This window comes from Brachionichthys hirsutus, chromosome 16 (assembly GCF_040956055.1).
Source record: "Brachionichthys hirsutus isolate HB-005 chromosome 16, CSIRO-AGI_Bhir_v1, whole genome shotgun sequence".
In the NCBI taxonomy this organism is placed as follows: Eukaryota; Metazoa; Chordata; class Actinopteri; order Lophiiformes; family Brachionichthyidae; genus Brachionichthys; species Brachionichthys hirsutus.
In genome coordinates, this window is record NC_090912.1 from 1,964,589 (window position 1) to 1,979,641 (window position 15,053).

Consider the following 15,053-nt stretch of genomic DNA (forward strand, 5'->3'; position numbering starts at 1 on the left):
CTTTTGCTCTTTATAGTTCTACTTGTTTGACAGCTATAACTAGGATTATCATGAACAAAATACAAAGATCGTATATTAGCAATATTATTAAACTAAATAAATATTTTTTCAGCAATGACCGCTTGTAATCTCTTCGATTTAAAGCGTTTGATTTTGATTTTCTGTATTATTGAATTTTAATCAACGTTAAAGATCCCTGGGAGCCCTGAACGTCTCATGTTCACACAAACACGCCACAATTAGCGGCGGCCGGTCGTGATTGGTTGACATAGTTCCTTGTCTGTACGTGAACCAATGAGAAGCCAAAACACGGCTTTTCACCCGCCCCGGACCGGAAACAGTTATTTTAGCTTGAGGAAATTAATATTAAATTAAATGTTAATTATATCTCAATTACATAGACATCTTTAATAGAATGAAACAACTTTCTCAATATTAAGCTTGTCATAAACCAAAATTACACAATTATAAACAAGAATTCCTGACAAGCCAACCGAACCGCAGGCTGTGAGAAAACGACCAGCTCCTGCTCTCCTTATCTCCGTGGGTGCAAGTTGCCAAACCGTTTGATCAAGACACAAACACTCTCTACTGGTGCAAAGCATGCTCTTTTTATTAAAGTGTACAAAAACAAGTGCAAAAATAGTGATTCACAAGAGCGACACAAAGTTAGAACTTGCCCTTCAAACATTTCAGTTGGAACATACAAGAAAGAAATCAATACATTTAGTGGCTTTCAAAGGGGATAAAAAGGATCAATGATGCAGTCGCGCACAGTAGAAAAGATTGCAAAACATGGACTTTAATTCACAGCATTTAATAATTACCAAGTGCAAGCTGCAGAAACAATTCATTAGTATTCTCCTTTCTCAAACTACGCTCAATGCAAAAGGAACGACCTCTATAAACGGCACTCATTCTAACACACAACGCCTGAACTGGCCGTGCATGCACTGAAAGTACCGAGGTGTTTACGTCTACCTACCGAGTACAGAAATCTAATGTGTATTATTGTGGCGCTGTGGAGGGCGGCTACGCTACATTAGTCTAAGATGGCCAGGCCCTACGACGCTAACACCGACATATGAACATGAACCAACAACATGTCGAACCGGATTTAAAGGCATCTTGGGATGTGGTGCAAATAAACAGTAAAAAGAAAAGGCACACAGCTTGTGGATTTAGGGTGGTTTTATCCAAGACCCTAAACACTTCACAAACACACAATCCTTGAACAATTAAGCCTAACAATTGAATTAATTCACCGGTCGTGCTGGCCACACATCTCCACGCTCGCCCTTTACAGGATGCTGCACTTCGGCTTCTTTTTCTTCTTGGTTGGCGCGACCTCCTTGTGCCCGTAAAAACTGGAGAAGGCAGCGGGGGCGCAGATGGGCTCCCTGAGGCCGAGCAGCCACCTTCCTTCACCATAGTAGGTCAGCGAGCCCAGGCCCATTTCTTCAACCAGCTCCCCCTGCTGGCCTCCCTGCTGCAAGGCCAGGATTTCGAGCAGATCCAGACCCGTTTGAACCGGCTCGACGCCGTCTGCGCATCCCAGAGTGACGTGGGCACGACTTCCCAGAGGCAGGGGGGCCGGGGGCTCTCCGGACTTTTCGTCTTCGGCTGGCCACAGCAGCAGCTGCTCCTCGGACAGGGACACTCTGGCACCGACGGTGCGAGGAGTGACGAAGAGAGCGACCAGCGACAGCTCAGAAACGGAACCGTAGGATTCTTTGACGATCTGGAGAGCCAAAGACCAACCGATGAATAAACATCATCTATAAATGCGTTTGGACGAAAACAAACCAGTCAGAGCGCTTACGGGGTTCTGGGCATACTGTTTGGCCCCTTCTGCTTTTCCGTAGTCCAGGTACTTCACGGTGCAATGGAGGCTCCCTTTGGCTTTGAAGTACTGCTCCAGATCCACCTCTTTCTCCGCTTTGCCGGTGACTGCAAACAGAAAGAGACACCAGGAGCACGATGCAATACGCACGAATTAAAAACAACTTTAAATATACTCACAGTCAATAAGATGTTTCTTGAAGGCCTCCAGCGTGTCCAGAGTTTTCAGGAAGTCCATCGATGTGCACCTAACTTTGTCCTGGACGGGGGACAGAAGAAACCAGCCAAAGAAAAGAGGAAGGGACATTTCCTCCAGCTGACCCCTCATGGCTTCCAGCTGGGCCTCCTCCAGTCCACGCTTGCTCTTCGTGGTGAGCTGAGCTACGTCTCTGCTCCACTCGGTGCACGGCTCCAGGTAGATGGGAACCAGACGGTGCAGCTCTGCGATCTCCCCGAGCCGGGCCAGCCGATCCTGGGTGTGGTTGGTGTCGTCCACCACCAGCAGCAGAGAAGACGCCGCCCCACCCCCGCTACTGCAGCGGGACACCACAGCCTCATCCAGAGAGATGTATCCATCCACGGACGACTCCGGGTCCTCCGGTACCACGCCGTGGTTGTCGGCGCAGATGACGGCGCACTGGTCTTTAAAGGCGTCGGTTATGGCGTTGGCCAGAAAGCTTTTGCCGCTTCCAGGAAGGCCTCGGAGGACGATGAGGGTGCGGGATGTTCGCAGGGCGTCTCTGGTTCGTTCTTGCTCCAGGATGGCAAAAGAAAGGGATCCCGATGCAGGCTCCACATCCGCAGCGTCGCACTCTGGCGCTTCCTGTACAGCAGCAGACTCGACCGGTTTCTCTGGGTCGGCTTCCTTCTCGTCCTCTGCAGGTTGCACCGTTTCAACTAAAGCCGGGGAAACCGAAACACTTTCCCCGAGACTTCCTTCGTCCAGTGGTTTCTCCTCTCTCCCCTCCGCTGCAGGTTCAGCCGCGACATTCCCAGTGACCTCTTTTTTGGACATTTCTTCCACCTCGGTGCTCATCGCAGTCGGTAATTCCGCTCCAGTTGCCACCTGCTCGGATCCCTGCTCTCGGCTGGGCGGCTGCGCGTCCGCCGGCGCCGCTGGTTCTGGCGATGTTTGCTTTGGCAGTTCAGCTTCAGGGACAGATTCTGGCGATTTCGCTGGCACCGGTTCAGGGGCGCTCTCGGCCAGAGGTGACTGAACCGTCAAAGGTTCTGGTTCATTCCGCGGCACGTCCTGCCGTTCAGGCTGGATGTTTTCTGGCTCGGCATCTAAAGCTGCAACTGGGTCAGGGATCTTTTCAGGTGACTCGTCCGGTTCTGGCGGTGCCACCACGTCAGGCACCGACTCCATTTCGGACTTCTCCATGGGCAAGACTTCCTCGTTTTCCACAGACGCCGTTAGAGCTACGTTCACATCCGTCAACGGAACTTTTAGCTCAATACGCTCCGCCGCCTCCCCGACAGCCGGCGGCTCCACATTCTCTGTGGGTTCTTCTGGCATCTGCAATTCTGACACGGCCTCTTTTTCCATTACCGTGTCCTCTGGCTGCGGAGAAGCTGACGAATCCATGTTTGGCTTAAAGTCGGAATCGACACACACTTTGTACCTTTTACCAAAAACACAAAAACAAATGTATAGTTTGTTTAGTCTGAATTTGTGAAATCTCAAGATGCATCCAAAGCATCTGCTGTAAAAAGCGAAATACGCCAGCATCGATAAAAACAAGTTTGGTTCTGTGCTGCAACTGATTTCTACATAAAATCGAAAACAAAAAAGGATTTAAACGGACCCGTGTTGGTTTAGAAAGCGAATTTAGCGCGATAACATTTATTACGAAACTGAAAGGAAAATAAACCGGAAGTTAGCAAAGACAGACACGCTACAGATGAGCGAAACACAAAGGATTCAAAAAAAAGGGGAAACAACCTCGAACGCGTTCCGCTGCTTTCAGCTCGGTAGAGGCAGACAAGCTCATTCAAAGCCCATTTTTTAAAGTTTGTACCAAAGATAAAACATATTTACTTAAATAATAAATATAGTATTAAATGGAATGTCACGTTCATGCGTTGTTCTTCACCGAATTCGGACGTTAACGGTTCGGTGTGAGGGAGGGGCGTGGACCTAGCGTTAGCACGCCACACAGTCTCTGATTCTTGGCTAGGCTACAAAGAGCTCAAAGCGGCGCGTTTGAACGAGTTTTCCGGGTTTTTCGACGGGTAAAAGTCACTTAACGTGATCGTTGGAACTTCTTTTAGGTTGCACGTGTAAAGGAAATAGATATGGATGCAGCGAAGTACGTCGGAAGACTTACCGGCTAAGGTTGCAGCGGAGCGGTCCGTGACGCGTCTATCGCACGCGCCGAACTCTCAATACAATGACAAGGCAATCTGACTTCAGACAAGCGAAACGCGAGAAACGGGGCGTGGCCACAGACACGCCCCTGGAGACCGGAAGGACGCGACCGGAAGACGATTTACTGAGACGAAAAATACTATTTAACGTTTCATACATTTGGGTTTTTCTAACTATATTTTTTTGAAAGAGAATTGTTACAACTTATAAACTTGGAAGCTGTATCAAAGCGAAATACGGTGACAATTGTTTATCCGAATTCATGATATAGAAACTAAAACGCTTTGAAAATAGACATTTTAAGATTACAAACATATAATTTCCGCCGGCGTTAATGTAAGGGTGGGTTAACTGTGTTCTTAGCTTTAGTAAGAAATCTTTTTTTACTGTTCCCAAATTATATCTCAATTAATGACAATTACTCATGTCTAATTCATTTTCATGTCTTCATTTTTTAAACACCATTTGTCTTAACTGTGTTTCATGTACACCTATACAGTCATAAATGTGTCTGTGCTTCACAAGATTAATGGTTTCTCACATCATTTATTTTTGAGTTCATGCTAAATTTCAGTTAATATGAGAATTAAAAACACATTTCAGTCAAGACGCACCCACCTTAGGCTCAACCACAAAGAAAAAAACAAGTTGTTGCAATTCTTTAATAACTATTTCAGCTTGTCAGTTGATTGACATGACTTGGTTGGTTCCACCGCAGATGTCGACCACAGACATCTTCACTTCTGCTTTGCCTCGTCAAGAGCCTAAAAACAGGATAACAAATATCAAGATTATAAATGGTTTTAAATGTATACAAACAACAGATTAAGGCATCTAAAAACAGGGAGGGAACCTTCTGAATGGCCTTCATTGCATCCTCATCCTCCTGCAGCTTGGAACAGGACAGGGCTTTCTCAAAGTGGGACACGCAGGATTCAACATTTCCAAGTTTCACTAAGTTAAACAGAAGGGAAAAAGAAAAATACCAAGCAAATATCACAGGAAAGTCTTTAAAAATTACATTCTTAAGCATTAAACAACCCAAAAATATTTACTCTCTGCTTGTGCCACCAACACGTTAGCATTTATCTGCCATTTTTCATCGCCGATGGCATCGGCGGCGGCGGCCGAGCGGACGCCGTAGCCTCGGGCTTGTTCGGGGCGACCGAGCTCCAGGCAACACCGACCGATCTCATGAAACAACCACGTCTTCTCCAGACCGCCACGGATCAAGGGAATCTTCTTCTCCCAGCTGGAAGACAAAGTAACAGCCAATCTCCAGACTCGTCTTCCACATACGAGGTTGGTGCCTTTATTTTGGAGTTCTTTCACAATGCTACTATGATATATTACATGCTACATTTGCCATTTTATTTTGTACTTACGACTCAATGGCCTGAGAGAACTGGCCGATTTGGGCATAGACCCGTCCGATGTTGTCCAGAGCTCGAGACATTTCATCTGGGTCTTTGCTGTTGACACATTACTGGACACTTTATCCATTGTCTTGTAAAAGACCGACCGCTTCAGAGCGACCTCTTGACATTCTCACCTTTGTTGAGCCAACTCCAAGTCTTTCTGGTGATGGTGCAACGCTTGGTCCATGTCCCCCAAGTCGATCAAAGCGTTCCCCATACAACTGTGCAGGCTGCCCAAAACCTCGTTTTTGTTCGGCACCTCTTCCTCCGACCATTCCTGCACCATCTTCATCACATCTTCCGCCTTCTTGAGACTCTCTTCCGCATTGCCAGATGTTAACTCTAAGATAGCAGAAGTGCTATTAGGGCTAGAAAAAAGAAGAAGAAAGAAAAGACAATCGAGAAGCGAGAAGCGAGAGGACTTCAGCCAGAAAAAAAGCTTCCTCGCCTGCGTCGATGTCGTCCAGGCTCCTCAGCAGAAACGGCCCCGGGCCACAGGGAGCGTTACGACGGCCCTTGCTGCGTTTTCTCTGCGTCAGCTTGCGACCGTGTTTCCGCGCACGGACAGGTTTCTCCTGGCTCCGTAACTCCGTGCAAGCGTCCAGGTACGAGAGGCAGCCGTGAATGACGTCCTGCAGCTGCTCGCCACCCTTCATCTTACCTTTGACCAAATCTGCACATCAATGTGTGACAATTTCACATGTTACGGTTTTAAAAGTGTAGCATATGATTGGAGGTGAAATAACATCGTACCTTCGTCTTTGAGCAGGTTTTCCAAGTATTTCTTGTCACTGTAAAACTCTCCCAACATCTGTTTGGTTGTCATCTTCCTCTTAGGAGTCTTCTGGGGCTGCTCGTCTTTCTCCTTCGTCAAACGTTGAATAGCAGTGATTGGCTGAACCCTCTTTTCATTCAGGACGACACAACAATAAATAAATAGTCATTAGGAAAGCGATCCTCTGCTGAGAGCAGTTCTTTTCATAGCAGATCTATCGGAACGCGTTTAATTTAAAGGTTCGTCATTGGACACACAGCAAAGACGCACCTCCTCTTCTTTTTGGAGAAAAGATAGGTCACCCTTAATCTTCAGTTTGACAGAGGAAGGACCTAAAATGCGTCAGAGAATAAGAAATTTTGATTTTTTTTTTTTTGTCAGGAGGAGACTAGTTCAATTCACCGAACTGTTTTGACTGCCTCACTTCCAACAGAGCTTTCTATGGCCTCCTGTGCTTTCTGGATTCCCAGTCTGAACTCCTGTACTTGTGGGCGAAGCTTCTGTCCTCTGTGGTAAAACACCAGAGCAAATTCGAATTCCCCCATGTGGTACAGCGCCTCCGCCTTCCGGTACAACCCCTGAATGATGGCAAGAAAATAAACATTCTCCCAAATTTTCACTGGCTGTGTCATTTTTTTTTTTTTACATCCCCTCAGGTGGACATTTCTAGAACTTATTTACCTCGAAATATGTGGCGTCTTCCTCGAGTGAGGCTTCGGCATCTCTCAGAGCGTTCTCAGACTGACCCGTCTTCAGATAACTTTTGGATCGGCCGACAAGGCAGGTTCTATCACCAGGCTTCAAAGTCAGGGCCTAAACAAAGCCCCGGACATTCCTGCTGTCATACATCCACACAGCAGCGGGGCGCCACCCCCATTAGCCTAGCCAGCCTAGCTAGCATTAGCTCACTACTCACCGATGCATAGTTCTCTATGGCCTTTTTGTACTCTCCTTTCATGTACAGCCAATCCCCGTTGGCCACTAGCGTGGAGAATACGACCTTTGAACTCTTGCGGTCGTGATCTCCGTCTGCGTCTGACATCTTAACTTCAACTTAATGTTGAAACAGAGAGCTCAAACCGGAAGCTCGGTCGTCCTAGCAACCCCACTAACAAACTTAAGAGGGAACCAGCACCATCTACTGGTCGCCCAGTGTAATACAAACTGTACGACCGAAATTGAATGGTTTATCTTAGCAATACGTATTTATAGGTTTAAAAACTGCTCATTAAAAATATTAATATTCACAACAGTTATAAAAACAAAGCAAAAAACGACGGGAAGCCCAGGAGTCCAACTTTATTGACACGGCTGGTAGAATTCAAGGCTAAAGAGTGTTCAGCTTCACAGAAATGGCAAAAAGATATAATGAAAACAAAGACGAGAACACTTTTCTTCATCAAGTGCACCAAGAGAGCACCCTCGGGAACATTAAACATGATCAGATTCCCATGATCACACAATGCCTTTCCTTCCACAACAGCAAAACGCATTCAATTCCTACCTGTGAAAAATTAGACCATTTGCATTACAAGCAGACGTCTTCCTGGTTAAAAGATGGTTTTGTCAAGCAGCAAATGTACAATAAATATACATATCAAAATTATAAAATGCAAAAAAACAAAAATAGTAACTATCAACACAACACTTTACATTCCAGTAAAATGTACACTGCAGCAATCTGTGAATGGCGACTTTAAACATAAAACCTGTGCTGACATGAGGGGGGGGGGGCTCGCTGGCAACAAATCCAGAACAGCTGTCTCCACTGTTATCTTTCAAGTGTGCTTCAGCTGTACTGCGTGTATGACGAGGCTCCAGCTGTCTCAAGTGATTCTTACAAGGAGGCGGGTTTCTAGCAGCCGACAGTCGGTTCCTTCGAGCTGCTATAATAGCGACGCAATCGCTCTTATCTCAGGAACCGAGGGACTATTTGGACCGTGGTTGGTAACGGGTTTTTAAAACTCCATTGAATTCCTTCCGTCAATTAGGATTTGATTTTGTCCTTCTTTTACGCAGGAAGGAAGAAACCAAATCCAAGCGTAGTGACCCTCTAAAGTCGGCCCGAGTCGTCGTGGCGTCCTCGCTATACAGGCTTTAAATCATCGCATGTCGTAATCGGGTTGCATTCAATGGCACAGACTCGCAATCAGTCAAACATGGAGTGGGGGTTGACGTTCTTGAAAAGTCCTGATGCAGTAACTGTTTAGGTCGACGAATCCTCCAGTTAACCAAACTGGAAGAAGAAATTTCCTGGTCCGGATGCTGGGAAAACAACAACCACAACCAAAAAGCGAGTCAATAACTGACGTGTTCTCAAAGCGGGAATGAAGGGGCATTTCTCACGTGAGGAAGATGAATTACCTTCAAAGCTAAAGCCCCCAGGGCCCCCGAAGAACGCTTTGAAAATGTTGTTGGCATCAAAATCTGAGGGAGAAAGAAAACAATCAAGATCAGCAAAGAGCTTGTCAGCAGAAACACGACAACCGTTTGATGGCGAGGCCCGAGGCGCCGCCGACCCGGGGGCGCTCACCTCCCATGTTCATGCCCTCGTCCTCCAGATCCTGGCCGCTGTCGTAGCGAGACTTCTTCTTGGCGTCTGAAAGCACGCTGAAAGCCTCGCCCACCTCCTTGAACTTCTTCTCCTCCTCCTTCTGCAACTCCGGGCTCGCTCCGCTGTGGCGGTCTGAAGAGAAGAAGGGGGGGGGGGCAAGCGCCACGAAAAAAAACACGACAAAGGTCACTCGGGGCTGAGGGAAACCTGCGACCAACTGCAGCACGAAAGGGAATAAAATGTAGAAAAACCTGGGTGGTGTAAAAGAGCCCGTTTGCGGTACGCCTTCTTGATCTCATCCTCCGTGGCGTTCTTATTCACCCCAAGCACTTTGTAGTAATCTTTCCGTTTGCTTTTCTTCAACTCCAGCTGAGCATTTTTCAGGAAGTGTTTATGTTCTAGAAAAAAAAAAAAAAAAAAGACAAAACAGCTTAAAAATGAAGAAGAAGCTTCGCCAGCTCAGGCACAGCGGAGGAGTTTGACTCGGACCTTTCGTCTTCTCTGTCTGGTAAACCTTCTCGTAGTCTCTCACCGCCTCCTCGTACTGCTCCGTGTCCATGTAGCTGCAGCAGAACACGCACGAAGCCACGGTCAAAGAGCAAAGACAGCACACAATCTAGAAAGCTACAATGGCTGTGGAGTCCCACACTTTTTGGAGCGGAGGGGGGTGGGGGGGCGGTGCCTTTGCGCCTCGACGAGAAGCCATACGTACCACTGCGCTCTCCGTAAATAGGCCTTGATGTAGGTCTCGTCCAGCTTAATCGCCTTTGTGCAGTCGTCAATTGCCTGTTCTAGTTTCTTCAGCTTTCGAAGGAGGAGAACAAAAAATGAAGTGTGGCCTCAAAGTGGCGACAGACGGAGACGAGTGGCGACCGCGTTCTCTGGATGCCGGCGAAGACACCTCACCTTGGAGCCGACGGTGGCCCTGTTACAGTACAGCTTGGCATTCGTCTTGATGTTGTTGGGGTCTATTGTTAGCGCCTCAGAGTACAGTTCATAGGCCGCCTCGAAGCTTCCCTCCTTGAACGCCTTGTTCCCCTCCTCCTTCTTGGCCTTCAGTGCTTTGGCATTCTGGGAAGACGATAAGACACGATCCTCAAACAAGCTAATCCTCGAACGCGCATTAAAACGGAGGAGGAGAGACCACAACGTTGGGCTTTCTGAACTTCATCGTCTGCTTGACGACTCACTCTGCATGCGAGCCGAGCTTTGTCGTGATCGGGGGCCATGCGCAGGGCCTGGACGAAGAACTGGACAGCCTTGTCGATGCAGTCCTCGTAATACAGACACACCCCCCGGACATAGAGCGCATCGGCATTAGTCGCGTCCATTCGCAGGATATCGCTAAAGATAAGAACAGTTCAGTCGTCGCTTTTGACATTCCGATCAGTGTGCTCTGCCTTTATGAGGCGCCGTCAGCCCCTGTCCAACGCCTCGTCCTACCTGGCCACTGACTGGGCCTCTGGGTAGCGTCCCAGCAGCGCTAAGCACTCCGCCTTCAGTATCTTGAACCGGTGGCAGGCTGGGGCGGACTCCAAGGCCCGATCCATGCAGAAAACAACCTAGAGGCAACAACAGTCAGCGGTTGGTCCACGGCGACACACAGCACAAATGACAAAGTGAAGTTAAGCGACATGTCTCACCATCCTGAAGTCTCGCTTCTCGAACCCGATCTCGGCCATTTTCTCATACTCGAGGATGGATTCAGAATTCCTCAGCTGACAAAGGAATGTGTGGAATTCAGCGACATTGCGCAGGAGTCGACGTCTTCCTTCCAGCCAGCACTGACTGGGATTTTCTGTGGTTCTCTTAGCTCTTCGCTAACCAGGTCAATCCAAACAGCAGCGCTTATGTGAATAGCCTCATTAAGAATGGCCAGATCATCTCCTCTTAAAGCGCTAAGTACCAGACTTATTCACTTCATTTACAGTTGTTTGGTCAAAGCTTATCCAATGTCAGATAATCCTGTCAAAGTTCTAAGGTCATTCCCTGTCAACCCTCAAATGACTCACCTCCTGCTGGGCCTGGCTGCTGTCTGACTCCAGCTCCAGAACCCTCTGGAAGCAGCGGCTGGCAGCCATAGCATTGCCGAGGGACAGGTGGCACTTCCCCTCTCGCAAATGGCCCTGTGGGAAAAACACTTCCAGTTCACCAACGGAAGCCATTTACATCCCTCAGTCCCCACCATTCCAGGAACCGAGCGGGCACCGCGCCCTAAAACATGAACCACAGCGAGCTCGCAATACCTCCAATTCAGACACGCACCAATAGTTGGGCGTCGAGCCATAATGAACACAAGTCAGATGAATAGAATAGAGAGTACAAAGTCTAACTGTTAATATTTGCATTATTTACATGAATAAAAATAGCACTCGTGTTAAATAAGCACATTACTGCTAGTCTGAAGATGAAAATATGGAAAACAATAGGAACGGCAGATGGTCAGTGGACAAAATGCGATTCAGAAATGAAAATATAAAATAATATTCAAGCAGAGCAACAAAAAAACAAAAAACAAATACAATGACCCTTCCGGCTACTTGCCTTCATGAATGAGTCATCTAGCCGTACAGCTTGTTGGGAATCTTCTAATGCCTCTCTGTGCCTACACAGCATCATTAACGTAGCTGCACGGTTTCCATAGTAACTTGCATTCCTCGGACACATGTCTGTAAAAGATAAAGTGCTGATATCTTATCAAGAACAAGATGCATTCAAACGCTCCGTCATCACAATGCGATGACACGTAGACCAGCAGCACTACTGAGGGTATTACCTATGGCCTTGGTGTAGTAATTGAACGCTTCGGCATAATCCTTCTGGATATAAAAGGCGTTGCCTTGCTCTTTGAATCCCTCCGCGTCCCTGTGTTGCAGTAAGACAGAAAGAAAATAGACTGTACATGAACTACTAATGGGTGGATGGATGTCACAGATGACTTAGTCTACGTCATTTAAGCTTAATGATACGTTCATAAATCGTGTCAAGAGATCATTTCCATAGTTGCTAATGACATCCTGCAGCAGAGGACCTGCTGACCTAAGTTTGCTATACATAGACAAAGCCAACCCAGCAGGGCAGAAGTGTCTACACCAATCAAACACGTAGCTATTCGGCTAAGCAGAGCCAGGAACATATGACACCATGCTGTGTGCGACTGCCATGACTTTTTTTGGGACGCCTTTCCTTTTAACACCACGACCACAGCGTGTGATCGCTATCAATAACAAGAAAAAAAGCTAGCTTAGTTCTTCCACTTCAGTGTTATACTTTGAATATCACTCCCGAGTAAAAGCGGTGCTCCCCGAAAACCTTTACGCTCAAAAACGTAAAGACAGACATCAACACATACGATGTGTGTCTCAATGAAACCTTCCAGAACACCCGAAATAATCCAAGCTGAGGACGACATTGCTAAACACGGTGCAAGGCAGCTTTTGGCGTTAGCTAAACAGTTAGCGGTAGCGTGCTATACTTAGCTTTCATTGTCCAACGAGCAAAATAACATGACAGCGGTCTTTTAGCAAGCGAGCCAATATGAAACACCTTTACAGTTATTTTCCAGCCACTGACAAAAAACAAAACGGCATCAATTTCGATACCTTTCTAATTCTTCGTCGCTTAGCATGTCCATGTCAGGGTCCACATCGCAGTTCTCCGTCGCCATTTTGCCTTCCAGGAAGAGGGGAGGGGCCACATGCTGCAGTTGTTACGTACACTGTAAACAGGAAGTAGCGCCTCGGTTGGTAAGCAAAGCGGTTCGATTGCAAGTTGAAACGATTAGCATACTAATACTTATCTGCTCACAGGTAGCCAATAATACTTTACATTTATGACGATGTGTTGGTCTGCTTTAATTAACGTTAGCTGTGTGACATCACGCTATATCCCGGTTTTTCTTTCAAATGCTAATGCTAAGCTACCTCTGAGCTTACGTTCACGTCGCCTTTCTTGGTGTATAGAGTCTTTTTATGCTATCTCAGCTAAAGCTTGCCGTAATGTTTCAACCGCATTACTATTAATTCATTCTGAGTTGATAACATTTAATAACTTGCCATCTTTTTAACGACGACGCTACGTTATAGTCTTAGGTTAGCTGTAGGCTAATGGTGTTGCTAATGACGTCACTTGCTTGATTAAAAAGGTTTTCTGTTTGTCCGACTTCTCAGGAAACTGTATTTTCTGACCCCGGAGAGTCATGGGCAAAAGCTGTAAAGTGGTTGTTTGTGGCCAGGCTGCAGTCGGTAAAACGGCTATACTGGAGCAACTGCTGTATGCTAATCATGTTGCAGGTACTTATTCTCACTAATAATACTAATACTAATTAGTGAGTTCTATAGATGCGCTGTGAATACAACAAGTACGTGTTACAGGTATATTTCTGTGTAATTCCTGGCCTTGCATATTTAATGTGATCTAACAACAACTCCAAATAGTAATTATTTGGTTGTAGCACTTGAATAAGCCAGGTGTGTTATTTTAATACAGTGTAATACATGTTAAATCTGTTTTAACACAGTGACTGACTGTCACTGGTTGCAGTTCACTTTGTAAATACAGACTCCATTCTTTCAAGCTGATTTTTATTCAAAATGTCTTGGTCAGAACATAATTCCATGGAATTTGTTGGAAAGATGAGACCCGTATCAAAGCAGAATACATTTAGTTTGTCTGCTTGCAGGTTCAGAACCCATGGAGACTCTGGAGGACATCTACATCGGCTCCATAGAAACGGACCGCGGCACACGAGAGCAGGTCCGTTTCTACGACACCCGCGGACTCCGGGATGGGATGGAGTTCGCCCGACATTATTACACTTTTGCAGATGGCTTTGTTCTCGTCTACAGCATTGACAGTAAAGAGTCCTTTAAGAGGATGGAGGCCCTCAAGAAGGACATCGACCGTCACAGAGACAAGAAGGAGGTGTGGACTGAGCCCAGCCAGCTGCTCCGGCACCCTCTGTTTGAGAATCTCCTTACACCGATGTGATTCTAACCCGACGGTCCTCATCCACAGGTGACCATTGTCGTCCTCGGTAACAAGCTGGACAAACAGGACGAGAGGAGAGTGGACTCTAACATCGCTCAGAACTGGGCCAAGAACGAGAAGGTCCGTCTGTGGGAGGTGTCGGTCGTGGATCGGCACACGCTGATCGAACCCTTCGTCTACCTGGCCAGCAAAATGACTCAGCCCCAGAGCAAGTCCACGTTCCCGCTCAGTCGCAACAAGAACAAGGGCAGTGGGTCCGCAGACAGCTGAAGGATTGGACACCGATTTCATTCTCAAAGAGGACAGACGGGCATTAAAAGCGAACCGACGGAACAATTGTGATGCAATGAAGGATTGAGGTAGTGACGGCTGGTTCGGTTAAAAGGCCGGATGATTGTATACATTTACGTACAGAGAACAGTCGGTGTTGGTGTGAGAGCCATGTTTGACGTTTTTATAAAGTACTAGCTGATTTTTGTTTCCATATCATTTAAAAAGTAACGCTCGTATCTGTATCTGTGTAATGAAGCGATTTAGCTGCATTACATTAGCTTCTGACTCGCATTGGGTCATGAATCTCACGTTGCGGAAGGAGACGGAAGGGATTTTACCGATACATTCCTGACTGTGTAAAGTTTCTGTGCCATTTGTAAATCTGGGAATCTGTTACAGTGTAAATGTAGAGTGCTGGTGTTCCCTGTTGGTGTGCAGTAAATGATATTCCTCACCGCAGGCTGCCTTCTGTGGATTCTGATCGAATGGCATTCAAAGGAGCACGTATCCTGATTGCCCCCTGTGCTGACTGCTCCGATGAAAACACGTTTAGGATCAGATTTTATTACCTGGATCTACAAAGAAATTTAATGAAGTCCTTGATGACCCAAAACTCATCCTTCCACCAAATTTCATAAACCTTCAGTGTAATCTTGACAAACTACATGGCAAATGGGTGGAAACAATCTCCTTGGGGGGAGATGATTAAATAAAGCACACCTTAATTAACTTATAAAGAACGGGTCAGCAGAATGGACCAAGTCATTCTAACGAAAAACGAGATTATGGAATAAAAATTGACTTTGTAAAAAACGTTTTTATGTTATAAAA

General features: G+C 46.6%; 4 protein-coding genes across 4 annotated transcripts; 1 reads left to right on the plus strand and 3 right to left on the minus strand.

Moving 5' to 3' along the window:
* Positions 1–589: 589 nt before the first annotated feature.
* On the minus strand, positions 590–4,224 carry cnp (2',3'-cyclic nucleotide 3' phosphodiesterase). The gene is made up of 4 exons (XM_068750144.1): positions 4,173–4,224; positions 2,023–3,467; positions 1,823–1,950; positions 590–1,741 (listed from the first exon to the last, which is right to left on the minus strand). Exons 2-4 carry the CDS (start codon positions 3,428–3,430, stop codon positions 1,301–1,303), a joined length of 1,977 nt encoding a protein of 658 aa, XP_068606245.1. The 5' UTR covers positions 3,431–3,467; positions 4,173–4,224; the 3' UTR covers positions 590–1,300.
* Positions 4,225–4,750: 526 nt separating this feature from the next.
* odad4 (outer dynein arm docking complex subunit 4) lies at positions 4,751–7,448 on the minus strand. Its single transcript, XM_068750323.1, has 11 exons — positions 7,323–7,448; positions 7,088–7,219; positions 6,831–6,984; positions 6,677–6,738; positions 6,385–6,535; positions 6,080–6,304; positions 5,766–5,973; positions 5,599–5,685; positions 5,269–5,465; positions 5,067–5,167; positions 4,751–4,977 (listed from the first exon to the last, which is right to left on the minus strand). The coding sequence occupies exons 1-11, from the start codon at positions 7,446–7,448 to the stop codon at positions 4,951–4,953; spliced, it is 1,470 nt and encodes a 489-aa protein (XP_068606424.1). The 3' UTR covers positions 4,751–4,950.
* Positions 7,449–7,689: 241 nt separating this feature from the next.
* On the minus strand, positions 7,690–12,645 carry dnajc7 (DnaJ (Hsp40) homolog, subfamily C, member 7). Its single transcript, XM_068749460.1, has 14 exons — positions 12,563–12,645; positions 11,737–11,825; positions 11,505–11,629; positions 10,973–11,086; positions 10,604–10,678; positions 10,404–10,522; positions 10,151–10,304; positions 9,867–10,031; positions 9,673–9,764; positions 9,450–9,523; positions 9,212–9,358; positions 8,940–9,092; positions 8,771–8,833; positions 7,690–8,671 (listed from the first exon to the last, which is right to left on the minus strand). Exons 1-14 carry the CDS (start codon positions 12,625–12,627, stop codon positions 8,634–8,636), a joined length of 1,473 nt encoding a protein of 490 aa, XP_068605561.1. The 5' UTR covers positions 12,628–12,645; the 3' UTR covers positions 7,690–8,633.
* A 21-nt stretch (positions 12,646–12,666) lies between these two features.
* Positions 12,667–15,053, plus strand: nkiras2 (NFKB inhibitor interacting Ras-like 2). Its single transcript, XM_068749461.1, has 4 exons — positions 12,667–12,706; positions 13,130–13,252; positions 13,642–13,883; positions 13,977–15,053. Exons 2-4 carry the CDS (start codon positions 13,159–13,161, stop codon positions 14,217–14,219), a joined length of 579 nt encoding a protein of 192 aa, XP_068605562.1. The 5' UTR covers positions 12,667–12,706; positions 13,130–13,158; the 3' UTR covers positions 14,220–15,053.